A 23,600-nucleotide genomic window follows, 5' to 3' on the forward strand; every position below is an offset into this window, starting at 1 on the left:
ATTATTAACACATAATTCACAAATCACCGGGTTTCACTAGGATGTTCCCACACACATATATATATCATACATTGGTCAAGTCCATCCTTCATTCTCCTCTCCCTCCCACCTCTCTCCATCCCTTTCCCATTCCCCAATAGTCCTAAATGGTGAATTTATAATTCATGAATTATGTTTCAGAAAAGAATCTCTCTGAACTAGAAGTCATTACATAAACTCTATTACTTAAGGACTCCATTGGTCACAAGAGGTGTGAGAACCAATAAAAGTTTCTAATATTTATCCCATTGCTTTGGGCCCTTTTAGAGATGCTTTTTATCTAAAAACCTGATAGGTTTTACATGTTTTGTTTACCCCAGCTAAAATGCATTAAATGTAGAAAATAAAGGGCACAGAGCAATTTCTTAGAAGAAATATTAAAGTGGATAGGAAACGTGAGAACACAGAAGAACTGTATCTTAATAATTCAGCTTGTCTTATCAAGTGGTCCTTCCCAAGGGTCAAGTCTCTCTTGGTTTATGTTTTCTTCCTGGAAAGAACAGTTTGTGATTAGGACCTATTCATCTTTTTTTTTCCTAACATGATTTTCTAAGACCTCAAATGCAAATAAGAAATTGAGGATACTCTGTGCCTTGCCTTTCCCCTTCCAGGTGCTACCTGCAAACACAGGCTGCCTTTACATTGATAGGGATTGTTCAGCTACGTACTGCCATGATTCCAGTACTATCTACCATTTCCAAAAGCGTGAGCACCTGAGATCCAGCAGGTACATCATGAAGCACACATCAATGATTATCTGTGAGGTCCTGGATCCTGAAGGAAACAGCTTTCAGGTGAAGCACATCTTCAGTATGGAGAGAGAGCCTGTGGCTCTGCTTTTAAGACATTTCATGTTTCAATGGCCATGTAGATTTTACCTCCATCATCTTGGGCTTCAGTTAGCCACTTTCTGCCAATGCTTTGGGCAAACAATGATGAATGCCATTATTTTTTCCTTGATTTTTCAAGTGTACTTTGATGGGGATGGCAAACCCAACAATTGGGGCAATAGACGTGTTAAAACCCAATAGATAATCAGAACAGAAATAAAGAAATATTAGTAGACATTTTTAAAATAATCCCACCACATGAAATTATGTCATTTGTGGGTAAATGAATAGAATTGGAAAACATGATACTAAGTGAAATAAGCCAGACTCAGGTAGTCAAGAGTGGATTGTCTTCTCTCATATATAGAAGCTGGAGGTGGGGGAAAGGGATTATAAAAGGGAGGGATCTCATGAAAACAGACCAATTGAATAGAGAGGAAAGGGATCAAGAGGGAGGAATGAGGGGAGGGCATGGGGGAAGTACTAGGGAATTATGTTATATATGTGTATGTACAAATATTGCAAGTGAATTCTGTGTGTGTGTGTGTACTAGTTAATATAATAATAGAAGAAAGATCAGTACAGTAGAGCAAGGAGATCAGGGGAGAGTGGAGGGGAGGGAAAGGGAAGGTACTGGGGAATGAGACTGATCAAATTATATTATGTGTAGGTATGAATATGGAATAATGAATCCCACTATCATGATAATGCACCAACAATAAACAAACAAAAACAATGCCACCACAAAGAACCATACAAGAATAGTCTGTACCCAGGTAAAAGTGAGAGCAAACACAAGGCTGCAGGCAAATGTACGTGACCAGGCAGAGTCCACGGAGAACCGTCTAGAAAGGCCAAGAATGGGGAGACAGAGAGTCGGGATAGGTGCTCAGCTATTCTGTGGCAATGATCTGTCTTCCATTTCTGTCTGTGGACTCTGAGACTCTCCTCTCACTCTGGTCCAGGCATGGCAGGGCCTGGCCACTTGATCTGTATGTCCTATGACTTAAATATGGTTTGTTGGGCTTTTTTTTACACTTTAGTAAAAAAAGCATCAAAAGAAGAATATTGCATCTATGTAAAAAAGATAAGAAATTCAAGTTTAGTGTTGTTGCATGAAGAACCACTGGAGCACAGACACACTTCTGTTTACTTACTTGTCTTTGGTTGTGTTGGCTCGATAATGGAAGAGCAGACAAAGTAGTTCAAGGACCTAGGCATTAGACCAGAAGCCCTGCACCTAACAGAAGAAAAAGTAGACCCAAATCTACATCATGTTGACTTAGGACTACTAAAGCATAAGATGTAAAATCAAGAAGCAAGAAATAGGATGGCGTCAAATGAAAAAGCTTCTTCACAGCAAAGGAAAAAAGAGTGTGAAGAGAGAGCCCAGAGAATGGGAGAAAATCTTTGCCACCTGCTCCTCAGGATATCCAGGATATACAAAGAACTCAAAAAAACTTAACACCAAAAAAATATATATATATAACCCAATCAATAAATGGGCAAAAGAACTGAACAGACACTTCACAGAAGAAGAAATACAATCAGTCAACAAATATACGAAAAAATATTCAACATCTCTAGCAATTAGAGGAATGCAAATTAAAACTACACTGAGATTTCATCTAACTCTAATCAGAATGGCAATTATCAAGAATACGAGCAACCCCCAAAAATCAAAGGTCAAATGTTCTCTCTGCTAAGTGGATGCTGATCCATAATGGCGGGGCCTGGGGCAGTGCATGGAAAAAATGGAGGAACTTTGAGCAAGGGGGAGGGAGGGAAAGGGAGTGGGAATGGGGGCAGGAATGATGGTGGAATGTGATGAACATTATTACCCTAGGTACATGTATGACTGCAATATGGTACGACGTTACATTGTGTACAATCAGAGAAAAGAAAAGTTGTGCTGCAATTGTGTACAATGAATCAAAATGCATTCTGCTGTAGTATATACCTAATTAAAATAAATAAATAAAAATTTTAAAAAGATATAAAAAAGTAAAAGACAGAAAGTGATTAGAATTCCTGGATAAAAAAAAAGAATAAAGCAACAATAAATGTTGGCAAGGATGTGGGGGGAAATTTCACTCATACATTGCTGGTGGGATTGCAAATTGATGTGACCACTCTGGAAAGCTGTATAGAGATTTTTCAGAAAACTTGGAACAGAACCACCATTTGACCCAGTTATCTCACTCCTTGGTTTATACCCAAAGGACTTAAAATCAGCATACTACAGTGAAACAGCCGCATCAATGTTTATAGCAGCTCAATTCACAATAGTTAACTATGGAACCGACATAGGTGCCCTTCAGCAGATGAATGGATAAAGAAAATGTGATAGATATACATAATGGAATATTACTCAGTCTAAAAGAGAATGAAATTATGGCATTTGCTGGTAAATGGATGGAAATGGAGACTATCATACTAAGCGAAATAAGCCAATCCTCAAAAGCCAAAGACTGAATGTTTTCTCTAATATGTGTATGCTTACTTCACAATAAGGGGGCAAGGGTTAGGGAAGAGTAGAAGTACTTTGGGTTAGAAAAAGAGGAATGAAGGGAAGGAAGGGGAAATGGGAATAGGACAAATAATAGAATGAATCAGGCATTACTATCCTATGTGCATATATGATTATACAACCAATGGAATTCTACGTTGTATATAACCAGAAGAGTGAGAAATTATACTCTCTATATATGTATAGTATGCAAAATACGTTCTACTATGATGTATAACTAATTAGAACAAATTTTTAAAATAATGGAAGATTTGAGTAGCTGCAGCAGAGAATGTAAGGCTTATAAATCCCGAAGTATTTACTTCTGGTCCTTGACCAAAAAGGTTCATCAACCCCTACTCTAAGCATTTTTTCCCTCCCTTCCTTCTTTGCTCTCTCTCGCTCTTGCTCTCCTTTCCCAAAATTGGAATTTCCTCCATTGGCTAGTGAGTGTGAAGTTATTTATTTATTTTTATTTTTTTTTTTTACAAATTCATAGCTGGATTTACTTGGAGAAAAGTGAAATCTCATACGACTAAAGTCACAAATGAGAAAACATACAACATATGCTATAAAACAAAACAATTACAACAAATAGCCCCAATATTCTTTCAAAGATGACCTTAAAAAGAAATCATATCTGTTAATACCCAAAGATTTAGCAAGCAAAGGGAAATGGCAATAGCAATAAGAAGTGTGTCAGCCAGCTTTCCATTACTGTGACAAAATACTTGAGTTAAAGCCACTTCAAGGGAGGAGATGTTTCCTTTGCCTCAGTTTCAGCACTTTCAGTCCATGGTTGCTTGGCCCTGTTGCTCTGGGCCTAAGGGCCTAGGGCAGCATGGTACATCATGACAGGATCACCTACAGAGTTGCCAGGAAGCAAAGATAGAGAGAGGCGGGTGTTGGGGGAATCCTAATATCCTTTATTTAAAATTAAATTATATATTTATCTAATTTGTTATATATGACTGCAGAATGCAATTCATTTCACATTACACATATAGAGCACAACATTTCAAGCCACTATTTGTACACTAAGTATTTTCACACCATTTGTGTCTTTATACACGTACCTAGGGTAATGATGTCTAACTCATTCCACCATCTTTGCTTCTCCCATCCCCCCTCCCTACCCCTCCCTCCTCTTTGCCCTATCTAAAGTTTGTCTGTTACTCCCATGCTCCCCACCCCCATCACCATTATGAGTCAGCATCCTCATATCACAGAAAACATTTGGCCTTTGGTTTTAGGGGACTGGCTTACTTTACTTAGCATTATATTCTCCAACTCCATCCATTTACCTGAAAATGACATGATTTTATTCTCTTTTAATGCTGAGTAATATTCCATTGTGTATATGTACCAAAGTTTCCCTATCCTTTCATATACTAAAGGGCATCTGGGTTGGTTCCACAATTTAGCTATTGTGAATTGTGCTTCTATAAACAGTGATGTGACTGTATAACTACAGTGTGCTGATTTTAAGTCCTTTGGATATAAACCGAGGAGTGGGATAGCTGGGTTAAATGGTGATTCTGTTCCAGGTTTTCCAAGGAATCTCTATACTGCTTTCCAGATTGGCTGCACCAATTTGCAGTCCCACCAGCAATGTATGAGTATGCCTTTTCCTCCACATCCTCACCAACACTTATTGTTGTTTGTATTCTTGAAAACTGCCATTCTGACTAGTGTGAGAAAAAATCTTAGAGTAGTTTTGATTTGTATTTCTCTAATTGCTAGAGATGTTGAACATTTTTTCATATGTTTGTTGATTAATTGTATCTCCTCTTCTGAGAAGTGTCTGTTAAGTTCCTTGGCCCATTTATTGATTGGGTTATTTGGGTTTTTGAGTGCTTTATATATCCTAGAGATTAGTGCTCTATCTGATGTGCTTGTAGTAAACATTTGCTCCCATTCTGTAGGCTCTCTATTCACCTCACTGATTGTTTCTTTTGCTGAGAAAAAGCTTTTTTTTTGTTTGAGTCCATCCCATTTATTGATTCTTGGTTTTAATTCTTGCACTGCAGGAGCCTTATTAAGAAAGTTGGGACCTAATCCGATATGATGGAAATTTGGACCTGCTTTTTCTTCCATTAGGCACAAGGTCTCTGGTTTAATTCCTAGGTCCTTGATCCACTTTGAGTTGAGTTTTGTGCATAATGAGAGATAGCAGTTTAATTTCATTTTGTTACATGGATTTCCAGTTTTCCCTGCACCGTTTGTTGAAGAGACTATCTTTTCTCCAATATATGTTTTTGGCACCTTTGTCTAATATGAGATAACTGCAATTGTGTGGGTTTGTCTCTGTGTTCTCTATTCTGTACCATTGGTCTACGGGTCTATTTTGGTACCAATACCATGCTGCTTTGGGTACTATTGCTCTATACTATAGTTTAAGATCTGGAATAGTAATGCCACCAGCTTTACTCTTCTTGCTGAGGATTGCTTTGGCTATTCTGGGTCTCTTACTTTTCCAGATGAATTTCATGGTTGATTTTTCTATTTCTATGAGGAATGTCATTGGGATTGGATTTTAATTGGGATTGCATTGAATCTATATATATAGTGCTTTTGGTAATATGGTCATTTTGACAATATTAATTCTGCCTATTCAAGAACAAGTTAGATCTTTCCATCTTTTAAGTTCTTCTTTAATTTCTTTCTTTAGTGTTCTGTAGTTTTCATTGTAGAGATCTTTCACCTCTTTTATTAAGTTATACCCAAGTTTTTTTTTTTTTGAGGCTACTGTAAATGGGGTGATTTTCCTAGTTTTTCTTTCATCGGATTTGTCACTGATGTACAGAAAAGCCTTTGAATTATGGGTGTTGATTTTATATCCTGCTACTTTGCTCAATTCATTTATTAGTTCCAGAAGATTTATGGTGGAGTTTTTTGAGTCTCCTAGGTATTTTTTGGGTCAGCAAATAGTGATAATTTGAGTTCTTCTTTTTCTATTTGTATCCCTTTAGTTTCTTTCCTCTGTCTAAATTGCTCTGGCCAGTGTTTCAAGAACTATGTTAAATAGAAGTGGTGAAAGAGGGCATCCCTGTCTTGTTCCAGTTTTTAGAGGGAATGTCTTCAATTTCTCTCCATTTAGAATGATGTTTGCCTTGGGTTTAGCATAAGATAGCCTTTAAGATGTTGAGATATGTTCCTGATATCCATAGTTTTTCTAGTGTTTTGAACATAAAGGGGTGCTGTATTTTGTCAAATGCTTTCTCTTCATCTATTGAGATAGTCATATGATTCTTATCTTTAAGTATATTGATGTGATGAATTACACTTATTGATTTCCATATGTTGAACCAAACTTGCATCCCTGGGATGACACCCAGTTGATCATGCACGATATTTTTGATATGTTTTTGTATTTGATTTGCCAGAATGTTGTTGAGAATTTTTGCATCTATGGTCTGAAGTCTTTTTTTAAAAAATGTATCTTTGCTGGGTTTTGGAATCAGGGGATATTGGCCTCATAGAATGAGTTTGGATGTATTGCCTCTTTCTATTTCCTGAAATGAATTGAAGAGTATTGGTATTAGTTCTTCTTTAAAGGTCTTGTAGAACTCGGCTGTGTATCCATCCGGTCTTGGTCTTTTCTTGGTTGGTAGACTTCTGATGGCATCTTCTATTCCGTCGCTTGAAATTGATCAGTTTAAATTGTGTATATCATCTTGATTCAATTTGGGCAAATCATATGACTCTAGAAGTTTGTTGATGCCTTCGATATTTTCTATTTTATTGGAGTACAAGTTTTCAAAATAATTTCTAATTGTATTCTGTATTTCTGTAGTGTGTATTGTGATATTTCCTTTTTCATCATGTATGTTAGTAATTTGAGTTTTCTCTCTCCTTCTCTTTGTTAGCAAGGCTAAGTGTTTGTCAATTTTATTTATTTATTTTTTAAAAACCAACTTTTTGTTTGGTCAGTTTTTATAATTGTTTCTTTTGTTTCAGTTTCACTGATTTCAGCCCTGATTTTAATTATTTCCTGTCTTCTACTGCTTTGGGGTTGATTTGTTCTTCTTTTTCTAGGGTTTTGAGATGTAATATTAGATCATTTATTTGTTGACTTTTTCTTCTTTGAATGAATGAACTCCATGCAATGAAATTTCCTCTTAGAACTGCCTTCATAGTGTCCCAGAGATTTCAATATGTTGTATCAGTGTTCTCATTTACCTCTGAGAATTTTTAATCTCCTCCTTGATGTCTTTTACAACTAATTGTTCATTCAGTCGCATATTATGTAGTCTCCAGGTGTTGGAGTAGCTTTTATTTTATCATTGATTTCTAATTTATTCCATATGCTCTGAAAAAATGCAGGGTAGTATCTCTACTTTTTTGTATTATACTAAGATTTGCTTTGTGGCATAATGTATGGTCTATTTTAGAGAAGGATCCATGTGCTACTGAGAAGAAAATATATTTGCTTGTTGATAAATAATATACTCTATATATGTCAGTTAAGTCTAAGTTATTGGTTGTACTATTGAGTTCTATGGTTTCTTTGTTTAGCTTTTGTTTGGAAGATCTATCCAGTGGTGAAAGAGGTGTGTTAAAGTCACCCAGATTTATTGTGTTGTGGTCTATTTGACTCTTGAACTTGAGAAGAGTTTGATTGATAAATATAGATGCTCCATTATTTGGGGCACATATATTTATAACTGTTATGTCTTGTTGATGAATGATTCCCTTAAGCTATATGAAATGTCCATCTGTATCCCTTTTGATTAACTTTAACTTGAAGTCTACTTTATTTGATACAAGGATGGAAACCCCTGCTTGTTTACGTAGCCCATGTGAATGGTATATTTTATCCCAATATTTCACCTTCAGTCTGTGTCTTTTGCTATAAGATGAGTCTCTTGAAGGAAGCATATTGTTGGGTCTTCTTTTTTTAATCCAGTCTACCAGCCTATGTCTTTTGATTGGTGAGTTTAAGCCATTAACATTCAGGGTTATTATTGAGACATGATTTGTATTTCCAGTCATTTTTGTTTATTTTTGGTATTTAACTTGACTTGGTTTCTCCTTTGGTTAGCTTTTCCCTTATTGTAGTTCTTCTCTTTGCAGATTTTCATTGTTGTTTTTTATTTACTCCTCATGGAATATTTTGCTAAGAATATTCTGTAGTGCAGGCTTTCTTGGTGTAAATTCTTTTAGTTTTGTTTATCATGGAAGGTTTTTATTTCATCATCAAATGTGAAGCTTCATTTTGCTGGATATAAAGATTCTTAGTTGGCATCCATTATCTTTTAGATCTTAGTATATGTTGTTCCAGGATCTCCTGGCTTTGAGGATCTGGGTTGAAAAATCTGCTGAGATCCGAATTGGTCTTCCTTTATATGTAATCTGATTTTTTCTCTCTTTTTTTTTAAATTTTTTTTTTAGAGAGAGTGATAGAGGGAGAGAGAGAGAGAGAATTTTTTAATATTTATTTTTTAGTTATCAGCAGACACAACATCGTTGTTTGTATGTGGTGCTGAGGATCGAACCCGGGCCGCACGCATGCCAGACGAGCGCACTACCGCTTGAGCCACATCCCCAGCCCTGATTTTTTCTCTCTTGAGGCCTTTAAAATTTTATTCTTATTCTGTATGCTAGGCATTTTCATTTTAATGTGTCTTGGTGTAAATCTGTTGTAATTTTGTACATTTATTTTCCTATAGGCCTCTTTTATTTGATTTTTTTCCCAATCCAATCTTCATGCTTGGGAAATTTTCTGATATTATTTCTTTGAAGAGATTTTGCATTACTTTGGTTTGAATCTCTTAACGTTCCACTATCCCAGTAAATGTTAAATTTGGTCTTTTGATGGTATGCAATAATTTTTGGATATTCTGTTTATGGTTGCTTACCATCTTCACTGTGAGATCAACTTTATTTTAAACATTGTGTATTTTGTCTTCATTGTCTGAGGTTCTTTCTTCCAAGTGAACTAATCTGTTGGTGATGCTTTCTATTGAGTTTTTTATTTGGTTTATTATTTTTGTCATTTCGAGAATTTCTGGGTTTTTTTTTTCAGAATCTCTTTCTCTTTCTTGAAGTAATCTCTTGCAACCTGTATTTTTCTCTCTTTTATCTTTGTTGGTGTGATTGATGGTTGCCCATAATTGTTCTCTTATCTCCTTGTTGGAGTGATGGATTTTTGCTTATATCTGCTCACTTAGGTCATTTTTTAATTCCCAGGTCATTTTAGTTATGTATATTCTGAACGCCTTCACTGACATTTCATCTATTGCACTATCTATGGATTCTATTGTTGTAGTATCTTGGTTAGTTTGGGGCACTTTCCTCCTTTGTTTTTTTCTTGATGTCTATGTGTCTTCCTCTCTCGCAGTGTAGATCCGAGGTATTGAAGCTTCTGCCCTATTGTCTTATAGTGTGCCTACAGGTTACCAATACCTCACCTTTAAAGGGGAGATCAATAATATAGCACTCAATGTATCCAACATGCAGCCATAGATCAGTTAGCTTCTATTTTTACATTTACAGTTTTGTCACTATAATCAGAAATGAAGAGTTTAGTGGTCTTTACCATATAGTCAATATATTTGTGTAGTGGTTTATAGATTCTAATGGTAGAAAGGGGGACGGGGGTTTGGCTGAAATGTTTATGAGGTAGGATGTGATAACATAGAGGTATTAGATTATATGACTAGTGAAAAAGGAATCATAAGTTGACTGTTAGTAGGAGAAACAAGAGATAGGCAACCCCATGCAAGACTTCCTGTTACCTCAGCAACAGGATAACCATTAGCACCCCTAGTAGAGATACCTCTGGTGCATCCAGGCCCATGGGGAACTTGGTGACATCTTACCAGGTCCTTGATAGAAGCAGTGATATCTCAGTTTGAGGTGGCTGCAGCCTCAAGACTATATGTACCCTGATGTTGGGCTGTGAAACCATGCATTGGTGGATAAAGAACCTCAATTATGAGTGTGGACATGGGGTGGGCTTCTCTCCGGGTCACCAAGCTGTGGGGTGCTGGGGCAGGCCTCTCTCCAGGTTGCCAGACCATGTGGAGCTCTCAAGTTGTTTTTTAGATTTGGACTTATATCATGGTGTCCCTAACTTTGTTTTGATAGGCAGAGAAGCCCTGATTAAGTTTATTTTTTCTTTGCTATAATACTGAGACTCTTCCAACATGAGTTCAAATTGACAAATTTCAACTAACAAAAAATAATAAGAATAATAATAAGAGAAGATGGAAATGTAAAGCCAAACCCTTCCAGGCTGAAGTGTGTGGCCTGCCCAGGGCAAGCATGTCTCAAAGCGTTGACACTCCTCTTGGGCAGTCCCTTCAGTGGTCTGTGAGCCTGAACCACATTCCTTGAGGGGGAGATGCATGCCAGCTGCAGATAGCAACAACAGACCAGTGCAGTTTCCCATTTTGACAGTAGACCTGCTGCCCTGTGTTTCTTCCCTTGTGCCCTCATTCTGGAATCTCAGCATGTGAGCTTCGTCATGCAATGGCCTCTTTACTATTTCAATACAACCATCACACACCTTTTTAAATTCTCTATTCTTTGAACAAGTCCTCTCAGGATAAGATTTCCTTTTAGGCCCTCCCAAATCTAATAACTTTCCTCTAAATGCAGTCCAGATTGTTTTCACATTCTAGGTGTGGTTTATAAGAACCGTGCTGTTGTGTTTTCATTTTTATTAATAAAATCTATACTTAAATGAAGAATCCCTTATAAATAAATATACCTGATTTTCTGAGTATACCAAAAGATCACCTTCTTTCTCACATTGGATCAGCAGAAATATGAGCTTGTCATTTTTTTCTGTTCGTTGCTTATATGCTCTGTGTCTTAGGTCATGGCTGACGGCACTGTGTCAACTTTGTTACCTGAAAAAAAATCGGAAGATGATTTAAATGTAGAAACTGAGGGATATGATAGTTTATCATCTATTAACTTTGAAAAGAACTTTCTGCAAATCTATGGTGAACATGTTCCCAGGTAAAAAAGCTAATTCTAATAGTTCCACAACTTTTAGTCTCAATTTCTTACTGAAGAAGTCTTTAACTGAATATTTCATGATTTACATTTTTACCTCTTCAAACAGATTTTTTGTTATCTATGCTGATGGGTCAGGAACGGAACTTCTTCGTGACAGTGACATAGAAGAATACTTGTCTTTGGCCTACGGAGAACCAACTGCTGTGGTTCTACAAGAGCCAGTGCAGGAACAGCCAGGTAGAGAAGCCACGTGTCTGGAGCCCCCTTCTGCTCTCCTCCTCACACTCTCCCTCCATTCCATGCCAGCCTCTCCACTATTTCACCTTTGCTCACTTTCTACCGCACTTTCGACCTGGCCATGTCAACTATTTATGTAGCTTTTTGAGTTTCTTTTGCTGTTTTGCTATATCTGAGCATTGACCTATGCAAACTGAGTCCAAATTCCTCTTCTATAAGCAAAACTGTATGTATGTTTAGTTATATGCCTGTGCTCCTGTTTATGAGTTCATTTCATCCTGGTAAGGAAACACCAAGAAAAATGAAACGTCTCTTATAAGTTCATTTTGGGAGTTCATTGGGAAGGTTTGATTTGGTGGAGTTGAGTAAAAGAAAAGAATATGTTTTATGTGTGAGTTAGAATGCCAATGTGAGATGTTACATAAGCCATCCTCATTAGGAATTTATGTTAGTAGATTGTTGCAGGTGTACATAATGTAATATGCCTTGTCTGTTGTGATTCTGGAGCGTAGGGATCTCTAACTGATTATGCAGTACATATGTGGAACTGTGTGAGAATTAGAATTCATCTCAGATTTCTCTGTTACTCATTTATTCAACTAGCTTCACTTGGCAACCTGTCAGGAGCCACATACCACCTGAGTGCTAGGAATACAATGGTGAGCTCTGGAACCTGTTTCCAGCAGAGCTTATATTTTAATGGAAGAGATGGGCATTGATCACACAGTAATACAGATAACCATATAAGTATAAATTGGGCTGAAGTTGATGAAAGAAAGGAACGTTGTTTGATGACAGCATCTAATGGAGGAACCTGATGCAGTATAGAAATCTTCCCTGAAGACCCTTGAGTCAAGAGCTAGTGGATGAGTAGGGTTACTTCAGGCAGGAGGGAGAAGTTTTTTAGAAAAGAGAACACAAAGAAAGAATCATGACACATTGTATAACAAGGTGAACAAAAAGGCCAATGTGACTAGAGCACAGAGATCGAATGGTGCAAGTTGAGGCAGGGGGCAAAAAAATATAACCATTTTATTTCAGGAGCAATGAAAGTCAAAGAATTATTTTTATTATGGATAAACATAGCCAGTCATGCTGACTGCAGGAGAGGGTCACTTAGAATGCACATGGGTGGAAAGGCTAGTTGTTCCTATAGTCCAGAACAGGATGGTTCTCAGGCACATGACCTAATGTAGGGTCTGTGGAGAGGGCAGAAGTGGATTGACTCAAGGAAGTTTGTTGGTGGAACTGTCAGTAATTGGACATGTTTATCAAGAGACAGTGAGGCATTAATGAATACTTCTAGGTGCTCTAAGTTAAGTTTCTAGGTGTTATGGTGACTAACAGCCTCCTCGTCTTGCTAGATTGTTAGGTCCTTAAGCATAATCACAGTGCCTCACTAAAATTTTTGTGTAGAAGGCAGTTCAAAAGTGTGTTGATCCAGGTGCAGTGGTACATGTCTGCAATCTCAGTAGCTTGGGAGGCTGAAGCAGGAGGATCACAAATTCAAGGCCAGCCTTAGCAATTTAGCGAGGTCCTAAGCAACTTAGTAAGAACCTGACTCAAAATTTAAAAAACAAAATGGGGGGGGGGGGGTGGACTAGGGGTATGACTCGGTGGTTAAGCACCCCTGAGTTAAATTTTAAAAAGTGTTTGTTGGATTTAGTTGATATCTGTTGAATTTATCAGAATAATTTGGATGCAGAAATAATCTTATAATCTTTTGATGACTCTCTTTGAACCAGGTTCTCTGAGTATCACAGTCCTTCGTCCTTTTCATGAAGCTTCACTGTGGCTAATAAAAAAGGAATTAAGTACAATCGTTCCTCCTAATCTCCAGTCAAGGTCATGGGAGACCTTCCCCTCAGTCGAGGTATTCATGTTCTGCACAAGTCACTTATTTGCATGTCCATCTATCAGTGGACCATAATCTCAGGTCTTCTTCCACATATTCATACCTTTCATCCTCCAGTAAATTGCTAATATCTTCATGAGGTTTTTTTATTTGAGGTCTTTTGACACTTGAAGATGTGGCAATAGAACTTTAGAGAAATACATCTGACTTGCTAATTTTGGTTTTATTTCTTTTATCCTATATTGCACACTTGAGCATCTTCCTACAATATCAGAATATCCTTTCTGAATAACCTCTAACACCTCTCCTGTCGTGCAATTACTGGTATTACGCCATTCCCTCCTGTCACTGCTTACTTGTTAGTTTTAACACAGAATTTTTGGCCTTCCACACATCCCATTTCCCCCTTCATATATTAAAAATGCACAACCCAAGCAGGTAAGAATAATGTAAAGGAATACACATGGATTTTGCAATTGTAGTGTTAAAAAGTAAATACTGTGATTGTGTCGCATTAAAGAACTTCACCTAAGGTTTTGGATTTTTTTTTTAAGAATGAAAGAAAAATGTGTGTAGTTAAAAAATTTTAAAAATGAAAGAAAATATTTGACAAGAATTATGAAGTCTTGCATCTTGCAAGTTTTTCCATTTAATTTTCCAAACAATTTATGAAATGTATCCAGCATTATTGTAAGGTTTTAAGTTATTAAATCAATGAACATGCTGATAATATGATCAGAACAGGACACTAGTGTCAAAAAAGGAGGATAATGTCTTGGGGTTGTGATTGTTGCTGTCCTGCACTCAATCTTACACCAGCAAGGACACAGGTGATTGGTATTTCAGATAACAAAGGCTTTTTCCCTCTATCATTTAACTTGGTGATTAATCAACATGATGTGATAAAGGTGACCATGAATTCAGGCTCTGATTCTACTTCTTATTTGTGTGAGATTTGAGACAGATCACACTGCACCTAAGTTTCCTTCTCTGAAAATGAAAAATTCACACGAAACATCTCACCAAGGCTATATCCAAGTTGAAAGTACTATGTTGTGATAAAGAATACACCGCATCTGGGATTATTAAAAAAGTTTATTCTCTTCCTCTGAAACTTCTTACGCTAAGAACCTCAGGTTCTGAGTGGTTGCCACTAACTAGGCCTTTTAAAATGACACACAACAGGCTCCCTTGAGAACTTAGGAGAGTAAAGCACAGCACTCCTGGAGGTGAGTCACCGGGAGCACATAGAGAGGAGTTTAAGGTAGACATTTCTTCTCAAAAAGTCCTGAGCAGACTAAAGTCATGCCTAATTCAGAGTGAGCTCAAAATGCCCCATGTCTCTGGCCCAATTTCTCTCTCCTTCTAGTACAAAATGAACACAGAACCAGAAAGTCGAAGATTCTGAGTGTCTTAGGTTCCCTGAGGGTATTAAGGAGATAACATCCGTTCGTCATGAGCTAGGCCACTGTTGCATTCCCCTGTTCAGTACTGCTCAGGACTGAATGCTACTCAGTGGGACCCATGCAACAGGATTTTTAAATAGCCAGATTTGGGGAAACACACATAAAGAGGAAGCCTTGCCCTGTTCTATTATCAGTTTATTTTTTATTTGTAGAAAGAAGGGTTTTTTTGTTTGTTTTTATTTTATTTTATTTTTTTTTTCACCTTCATATTTCTAACGAATGGTTCCTGGTGTAACATCTAGATAATTACTCAGTTAAAAAAAAAAAAAAACAATTATTGTTGGGCTAAGGTAGAGCTCCTGCTAGCACATGTGAGGCACTGGGTTCAATCCTCAGCACCACATAAAAATAAATGAATAAAAAATGAATAAAAGAAAAGTATTGCACCCATCTATATATCATTTATATATATATATATATATATATATAAACTATTGTGAAAATATTCTGATCTCTTTGGTGAATCTTTGTTTTGTTCACAGAAAAAAACTCCAGGACCTCCCTTTGGCACTCGCATTTGGAAGGGGCTTTGCATTGGGTCTAAACAGCTAATGAGTGCCCCAGCACCTGTTCTCAAGGTCCCTGATGTACTACAGATACGCCAGTTTATCCAGCATGAAGTTATAAAGGATGAAGTGAAACTGAGGCTGCAGATTTCCCTTAAGGTAATATAATCCAGGTAATTTGACCCCAAAAAGAATTAGGAACAAGGTAATCATTCCTCTTGGCTTCCTGAGGAACCTGAAATTACCTAATTCTACCAATATTTATTTAGTGCAATGGAATGTCAATCTTCTGAGTAGAAGTTTGAGAGGCAGATACTTAATGATTCCCCTAAGGTGGAGGAATCATTAAGAGAGGCCCCAAAGACACTGAAACGATAAGAAACTTTCATAGGTGATTGCTACATAGAGTCCTCTTACTGTACAGAAAACTAGTCTAGCAACATCTGGGGAAAAAAGAGCCACCTGTTAATCTGGTACTTGTTCATGGATGGAAAGTATTGTTGCTTTGGAGGTGGTCTAAGAATTTGTAAATATATAATTAATTGTATGATCATATCCTTAACATCTGACTTTATAGCTTAACTCCCTCAGAACAGAGATCATATGTGTTTTGTTTATGGCTATATGCCCAGCACCAGCAATGGAGCGGAGGATCATTATTTGCAGAAATGGATCAAATATTCACAGAAAAAGTAAATTATACTTCCCTTGGAAGCAAAAGCATGAGCAAAGCAACTTACATTTATAGATAGATTCTTAAAGATTTTACCTGAAAATCTTCCCATCTGCTCTAAATCACAGAGATAAAAAGAGGACATCTCTGAGCTCACCATGCAGTTCTACCCTATCCTTAAAATTTTTCTCTTGGTCCTTGTAGGTCTTTGCTTATATAAACTACTAAAAAAAAAAAAAAAAGGCTTTTCAGATTGCTTGACTAGTAACTGCTTGTTAAGCATTGTGAATTTATCTACGGCTAATCTTTTTGTAATATTTCCAGCAGATGTTGACCATGTTGGTATCTCTCTCTACTCTATTCCTTATTTTTATCTATTTATTTTATTCTACTGATTTAGGACTACATAAACCACATTCTAAAGAAAGAAGATGAGCTACAGGAAATGACGGTCAAGGATTCCAGAACTGAGGAGGAGAGGGGCAATGCAGCAGATCTCCTCAAGCTAGTTATGGTGAGAAAATGTTTTATAGACCAATGTTTTTATTACTTTTTCAGTATTAGATCCTTCCAGACAAACATCATGAGGAATTGCTGTATACTGTTTCTACCACTTCTGTAAAGCATTTGCCTTCCTCCTTGTAGTTCCTTATTTCTGTGGAAATCTTATTCTTTAATCTGTTGATTTTTCCCAATACATTTTGGGTTCTTCCTAATCAACATCTCTGAAGATATTAATTGAAACACTGACTGAAGTAATAAATGAAACCTGAAGGATTAATAAAAAAAATAATTTATGTAAATTAAAAAATGATTTCTATTTTCATAAATTTGTTTATGTAAATGGCCCCCAAATCAAATTTTATATTGGTATTAAAAATTATTTTATAGTGATTTCTATAACAAATCAATCTGAGCTCAAAAATAATGCTTCTAAACAAAGTGAATTTTGTATGTAATATAATCATCATCAAGTAATTCTGTCTTCATTTCAGTCTTTCCCTAAAATTGAGGAAACTACAAAAAGTCATGCTGATGAAGGTAACTTGGTATTTAATATTTTTCTGTGATATATTTACGAATTTCAGATGAATAACCTTAAATACAGTTATTACTTATTCTTTCATTTGATAGCAAAGTCTCACATACATTCACCTACGTTCCCACATTGGCCATATTGTGTTGTAATGTTTTTTGTGTGTTATGTTTTATTCTGCTCGAATTAAGAGCTCTTTGAAAACCATAATTGCTTCTAATTCATCTGTAATTTTCACCTATTGAGTAGAAACACATTGACATTTGTTTGACTTTTATGTTAAACACAACTATTTAGAACGTAACTAAGATATTATAGGAAGGAAACAATCAACAACCTCTACTCACCCCTATACCTGTACACAGAATTTTTGAACAACTATACAATTATTACCAAAACCTTGTACTAGTCTACACAGGAACAGTTTACTCTTAGAAGGCCTTCCCATTTAAAGTGTATTACACATAAACTCCAACAAATTTGCTTAGTCTGTGTGTGGAGCAAGGTGTGCTGCTACTTCACTGAGATGAGCTCAGCATTGGAGTCTCTATGCCTTGAACTGTTGGTGCCCCAGTAGAACACAAGCACCTCCCTCACTGACAAGCACTATTCTCACTGCTTGAATCCCAGACAAACTTCCCCTAATACTCCATCTTGAACCTCCAACAAATTTGGTTGTATGGTTTTGCAGTTCACAGCAAACAAGCAGTGGAGAATTATGTGGATTTGGTTTTGTTTTGGTTTTTGTTTGTGGTTTTCAGCCGTGTGAACTAGCAGACATGGGCTCATTCAGCCCGCAGACATGCTTCATGTATCATCCCCAGTGTTGGATTATATATGTATTTTTAATGGTGTTCTGGTTAATCTAGGTTTTTCTCTCTTTGAAGCATCATATTAACATAGTTATATTCGGCTGAAGGTGATTATCAACTGTCCCTTCAGAATGACCATCACAAAAGAACCCATCGCAACCCCTAATACTCTGTGTCCTTACACTTTATCATCACTTTTTTACTGGATGGCCCTGTAGTGGAGTTATAAGATTTAGTGAATACAAATACAAAAGACCTAACTAAAACTAAATTTTAGATAAATAATAGTTAATTTTTTTAGTATAAGTATGTCCCTGATATAGCCTGAGACATACTTAAACTAAAAAAATTTTTCATTTATCTGAAATTCAAATTTAATGAGGTGCCCTATACTTTATCTGACAGACTTACCCTCAGGCATTCAAACTTGTAACCTTCACTTATAACAAGTGAACAGGCAAAATAAAAGGAAACACACAACTCACCCAATAACAAGGGACAAACTAAATATATTTTTGAACTTATCCAACAGGCAAACAGCCTCCTGCATACTTGGGGTAATTCCTAAAAGCTAGTCTATGCAGTGGCTCCACTAAAAATGAGTTTTATGATAAAATCAATTTGGATAATGTTGTATATTATCTTAGTTTCTTGGAAATTCACAATGTACATTAACTAATTAAGGATGCAGAAAAATCTTACAAAACATATTTAGCCTTGCATAAGTCAGTTTTTCCTAAGCTCATAGAATCATGGAGCATGGCAACTTTTTTTAAATTCTCCTGTGGACATCCCCCCCAAGATCGTGTTATATGAATAAACTCAAAACAATCACTCCCCAAATTACTCGACAACCATTGTATTATATTTAGGTCCTTATATTCAGGGAGCAGTTCCATGTTTAGAAAAATAGTTCATTGTGATGGTTAATTTGTTTTCAGGTTTGCCATTTTAGACATGAGCGAATTCAGTTGAGTGCAACACAGATTCCCTAATGATATGGAAAAAAAAAAAAAAAAAACGAGGTATCACTGCATTTAACATTTTGACTAGAAGATGAGTGTTTGCCACCACAACCCTTCAATGAAGTAGTCTGGTTTACTGTTATGTCACAGTTTGGTCAAGGAAATTTTGGTAAATCCTTGATAGTTTCTTAAAAACATCTCAAATTAGTAACTGGCTACTGATTGTGTGTTGTACTATGGAGAAGTAGGAATAAATGTTCAATGCATGTATTTTTAAAGTTGCAGCCCATCTAACTGATTTATTCAAGCAATCGTTGGCTTCTACTGTAAAATGTCCACCGGATACATTTGGTAAAGATTTATTTGGAAAGAAATGGAGGTAAGCTAATAATATTTTCTAATTAGTGTTAGGCATACAGTGATTGAGGAAATGGAAAGATAAGGGTCACAGCCATGGGTGAACATGTTGATGAATCACAGCCCTTTGTCGGCCCTGGTGTTAACTCTTCATACAGTGCTGGTTCTTCTTTTATTGTTTGTAAGCTGTATAAATCCCTTGTCATTATTGAAAGGTGAGTGATGCACCTGAGACGGAGATTCAACCAAGAGATTTTATTGGGGGGCTGCCCAAAGGAAAGGAGAGGCAGAGAGCAGAAAGAGGAGAGAAAGAAGAGGAAGAGGGCAGAGAAGAAGAGAGGAAGAGAGGAAGAGGGCAGAGAGCGAGAGCTCACAAGCTTGGGCCTAAGAAAGGATGTATAGGTGACATGGCAGGTGCTGATTGGCAGGGTGACTCAGGAGCAGTGATCAGACACTGTGTCCAGGGGGGACTAGTCGAGAAAACCTTTGAATTTGGCGCTCTTCAGCTTGGTGTCCTTCGGAGAGGAGGGGGAAGGGTAAGGGATTCCATAATGTTCTCGCAAGAAAGGGGAGTCTCCCACACACCCAACAATTATACTTTTTTTCTTCATTTCACATAGGAACACAGAATCAGAAAAACGCTGGAAAGAAAAGATAGCACAAAAAAGGTAATTATTCCTTGCAGTCTAAACAAACATGTGAAAAAAAAAAAAGGCCAGGGTCACAGAATCCTAGAGTTGGAGAGGCGACAAGGTCCTACTGGCCAGGTCTCCAGCTGTTGTTTGACTCCTTTTCTACAACATTTCTGCCATGGTGGAATTCAGCTTCCATGTAGTGATGCCACACTCTTTGAGGAAGCCCACGTGGCCATTCAGAACTTCCTCTCCTGAGCTAGAAAGCTCTCAAGGCACTCCGTGCATTCAGCAGTTCTAATACACTTGTAAATATTGTGGGACTCCATGCAGAACATGGTCACCAACATTCAAGGGTCCCTGTCATTTACCCAAGGAATGTTCTATAAGCATTATAGGGTCTGATTTCCTTTGCATTTCAGCTTAAGATTTCAACTCCAGATCTCTTGCCATAAGGGTAGCACATGTGGCAGTATTGGATACACTTGCAAGGTTTCTCTTCATAATGACTCCTAAGATGAATGTGCTCCTTCATTAAAATGTCACTGTGTTGGGGAAATGACAAGATTTCAAATCTCCTGGCTCACACCCAGGGATAAGGTCCAGCTAGAAGGTATACATACATGTGTATCATAGAGGAAAACTGTCTTTCGCTCTACCCATCCTAGGTCCATGGCTCAGGTCCCTATAACAAAAGACAGATTTATCAGAGAAAAGCATGCAAAATTTCAGTTTTATATGACATGGGACGTTCATAAGGAAATGAAGACCCCAAAGAAAAGGTTCAACCTATGTATTTGCTTGCTAGTATGGATGAAGAATGGAGGACCCTGGGCATGTATGGTGGGACCAACTGTATGAGCTGATGGAAACAAACTGGGAGAAACTTACCTAGGCCTCTTCATTCCTATGTCCCTGTCTTCAGACCTTGAAACTATATTGACGAGATTGGTGCAGTGACTGCCTGTGGGGAAAGAGACTGGAGGTCAGGAGGTAGTGTGAAATGGAGACTTCCTCTTTATTACATACTATTTGATGCCTTTTGAATTATGTACATAGTCATGTGTTTTCTCATTTCTTTAAATTTTGAAACATTTTAACATTCAAGCTTAATTTGTGAGCAGTGGCAAGCCAGTGAAAGCAAACACGCAGTTGAAGAAGCATCATGGAAAGAAAAAGTGTGGGCAACATGGAAATAATTGAGCGTAGGAAGGAGAAAGTTTCAAGGAAATGGAAGGTGGTCAACAAATATCAGATGCAAATTGAAGAAGAATAAAAAAGTGCAAATTAAAAAGAAACTTGGGTTTATCCCAGTGGGAGTTTATTGCTTCTTTTGTGAGCACAGCTTTAAGACAGTGGTAAGCAATAGCCAGATCCAGTGAGATCAGAGAGCTAAACCACTTTTAATGCTAATATAAAGTTCTTTAAATAAGATGATATGTCAATCATACCTGCCCAGTGTTTCCAGGGATGCCATCTTGTAGAAGAGCAGTGGCCTTAGCGTCAGTGTATCTGGAGTCAGTTACAGTTTGATTACTTACAGACTGTATGATGCTGGATGGTTGTGTCACATCAGTAAAACTTTCTCAGGAATTCAGTTTGCTTATCTGTAAACTATGAGCATGGATACACTGCCAAAGATCTAAAGTTCCTTTCAGTCCCTGGGTGACTGACAGCCAGCGAGTACCTGCAGTGCAAAGATCTGGGCTCCGAGACAAACAACCCGGTTTTAATTCAGATGCCACCCTTTCTTAGTTACATGGTTTGGAATAGATAACTGAGCCTCTCTACACCTTTATTTTCTGACCTGTAAAATGGGGATCATAAGACTTGCTCAGTGATCGTCTACATTTCATCAGTCTTCCCAAGGTACTGCCTCCCCACTAGAGGGATTCTGGTGTCGAAAAGGCAACTAGCAGAATTATCCCGATTGCTTTTACTTAACTTTGTAACTGCTCACCACATTATTCTTAAACCATCCCTCAGGTTTGGTTTTGTTTCTTTATTACCACTGCTAAAATTATGAGAACCAGTAGATTCTAGCTGTCTTTAAATTTCAGAGAACCCACAAAAGTTCAACCATCATAGGACTACATGGGTTTCAGTCATGTGAGATCAACTGTGAAGTCAAACTAACATCTGGTATCATTATTCCCTATCTTATATGAGAGTTTGATTCCCAAAGCAGAAAGTGTGACTAACTGCAGAAGAAGCAGAAAATAAACCAAAACAAGTGGACCAAAAAAAAAAATGCCCAATGAGCTAATTCTTATCGTTTTTCCTGTCAGTGATTGCATTGATTTTCTGTGGAATTTAGAGCTAAAAGTGCAAGCAAATAAACTTTTCAAATGTTCTTTTTTTTTTGCATCATTATGGAAACATCAACCAGGAAAGAAACTGAGGAAACACAAAATTATTTAATGGAAATCAGGAACAAAATAATACCACCTTATTTCAAATCTGAATTCAGCCAGTCATATCAGTCTCAGGTAATTGAATATAATTAATAAAAACTGTCTTTGTAAAAATTGATATATTGTAAATGCTAATATGTAAACTACAGCATCAACCTAACTAATCTGTGCCCTTCAAATCCATATTCTCACAAGAACATGATAGGAAAGACTAGTTTCTGGTCTTCTTCCAATGGTTGAAGTACTCTACCAACATATTACTGTTAACCCCCTTCCCCCCCCCCCGCCTTCTATTCTAGCCATAAATTACATTTTCCCATCTAATTGAAGTTCTCTGTGTGTATTTGTGTGTTTGTGTGTGTGTGTGTGTGTGTGTGTGTGTGTGTTGCTGGGGATTGAACGCAGGGCTTTGTACATTCAAGGCAAATACTCTACCAACTAAGCTATATCCCCAGCCCTAAAGTTCTTTTTGAGGCTGAGTCTCCCTGTCAATGATTGTCCTCTGATCAATCCATTTTGAAATTCCTTTTTTTTTCCATTAAAATTTTCTCACACACCAACTGCTAAGATAGCACTAAAATACTGTGAGTTCTTGGAAGCTCCAGAAGCAGAATGCTCTCCTCTTCTATATGAGTTCACACCTGAGCCTTAGAGCCAGGCTTCCTCTGAATGCCCAGGAGTTCGCTGAAACCTAAAGCACAGGGAATATTTTCACATGTTCAGGACACCCAGCATTTCTCAAAATTTCCTGATGCTATTGGTAACAAGAGGCTGTCTGAGAAGAAATTACAGAAAATATGACCAACTAACCAAAGCTAGAATTCAGTTAATCAGTCTCTTGAAGAACTTTTAGTTTGTAAATTTTATTTTCAGGGCCTTAAAAATATGCTTTCATCATTACTTATTGGTTTAACATATTTGTGGCATTTGCCTTTCACCCTATTTGAGTCAATACTAAGTCTTTTGGTTTTTCCTTGAAGTATAATTATCTGGAGAGTCTTTCTAAAAAACTGCCCAATTTTATAAGGAAAGATGAAGAAAATAGAAGCAAAACAGCTGTTGAAGATACATCTGATCATCATTTAGGTAATACATTAGTATAGTTCTTATTTATGTTAAACCCTACTTAATAATACCTCTTGGAACATAGTTCATAGCACCTTTTGTCTTGGTCGTAATGAACACAACCTACTAGGACCTGCATATTACAGATTTGATGGAGTTAGATGAGGAAACCAAGATGTAAATAAAATTTAGTTTTCATTCTCTGTATTTCAAATCAATCTGAAAGTATTTAG

The 23,600-nt window shown here is 37.0% G+C and overlaps 1 protein-coding gene across 1 annotated transcript in view; it reads left to right on the forward strand.

The window, feature by feature from the left end:
* SPAG17 (sperm associated antigen 17) overlaps positions 1–23,600 on the forward strand; it is a gene marked incomplete at both ends in the record, with an annotated part of 210,593 nt that overhangs the window by 166,562 nt on the left and 20,431 nt on the right. The window contains 11 exons of the mRNA XM_081307538.1: positions 651–833; positions 11,204–11,349; positions 11,456–11,586; positions 13,332–13,459; positions 15,390–15,572; positions 16,487–16,600; positions 17,082–17,127; positions 19,179–19,278; positions 19,877–19,924; positions 22,278–22,377; positions 23,283–23,388. Coding sequence (XP_081163664.1) covers positions 651–833; positions 11,204–11,349; positions 11,456–11,586; positions 13,332–13,459; positions 15,390–15,572; positions 16,487–16,600; positions 17,082–17,127; positions 19,179–19,278; positions 19,877–19,924; positions 22,278–22,377; positions 23,283–23,388 — 1,285 coding nt within the window. The remainder of the gene's footprint in view (positions 1–650; positions 834–11,203; positions 11,350–11,455; positions 11,587–13,331; positions 13,460–15,389; positions 15,573–16,486; positions 16,601–17,081; positions 17,128–19,178; positions 19,279–19,876; positions 19,925–22,277; positions 22,378–23,282; positions 23,389–23,600) is intronic.

Source organism: Spermophilus citellus, assembly GCF_964194105.1.
Source record: "Spermophilus citellus genome assembly, chromosome: 9".
Taxonomy (NCBI): Eukaryota; Metazoa; Chordata; class Mammalia; order Rodentia; family Sciuridae; genus Spermophilus; species Spermophilus citellus.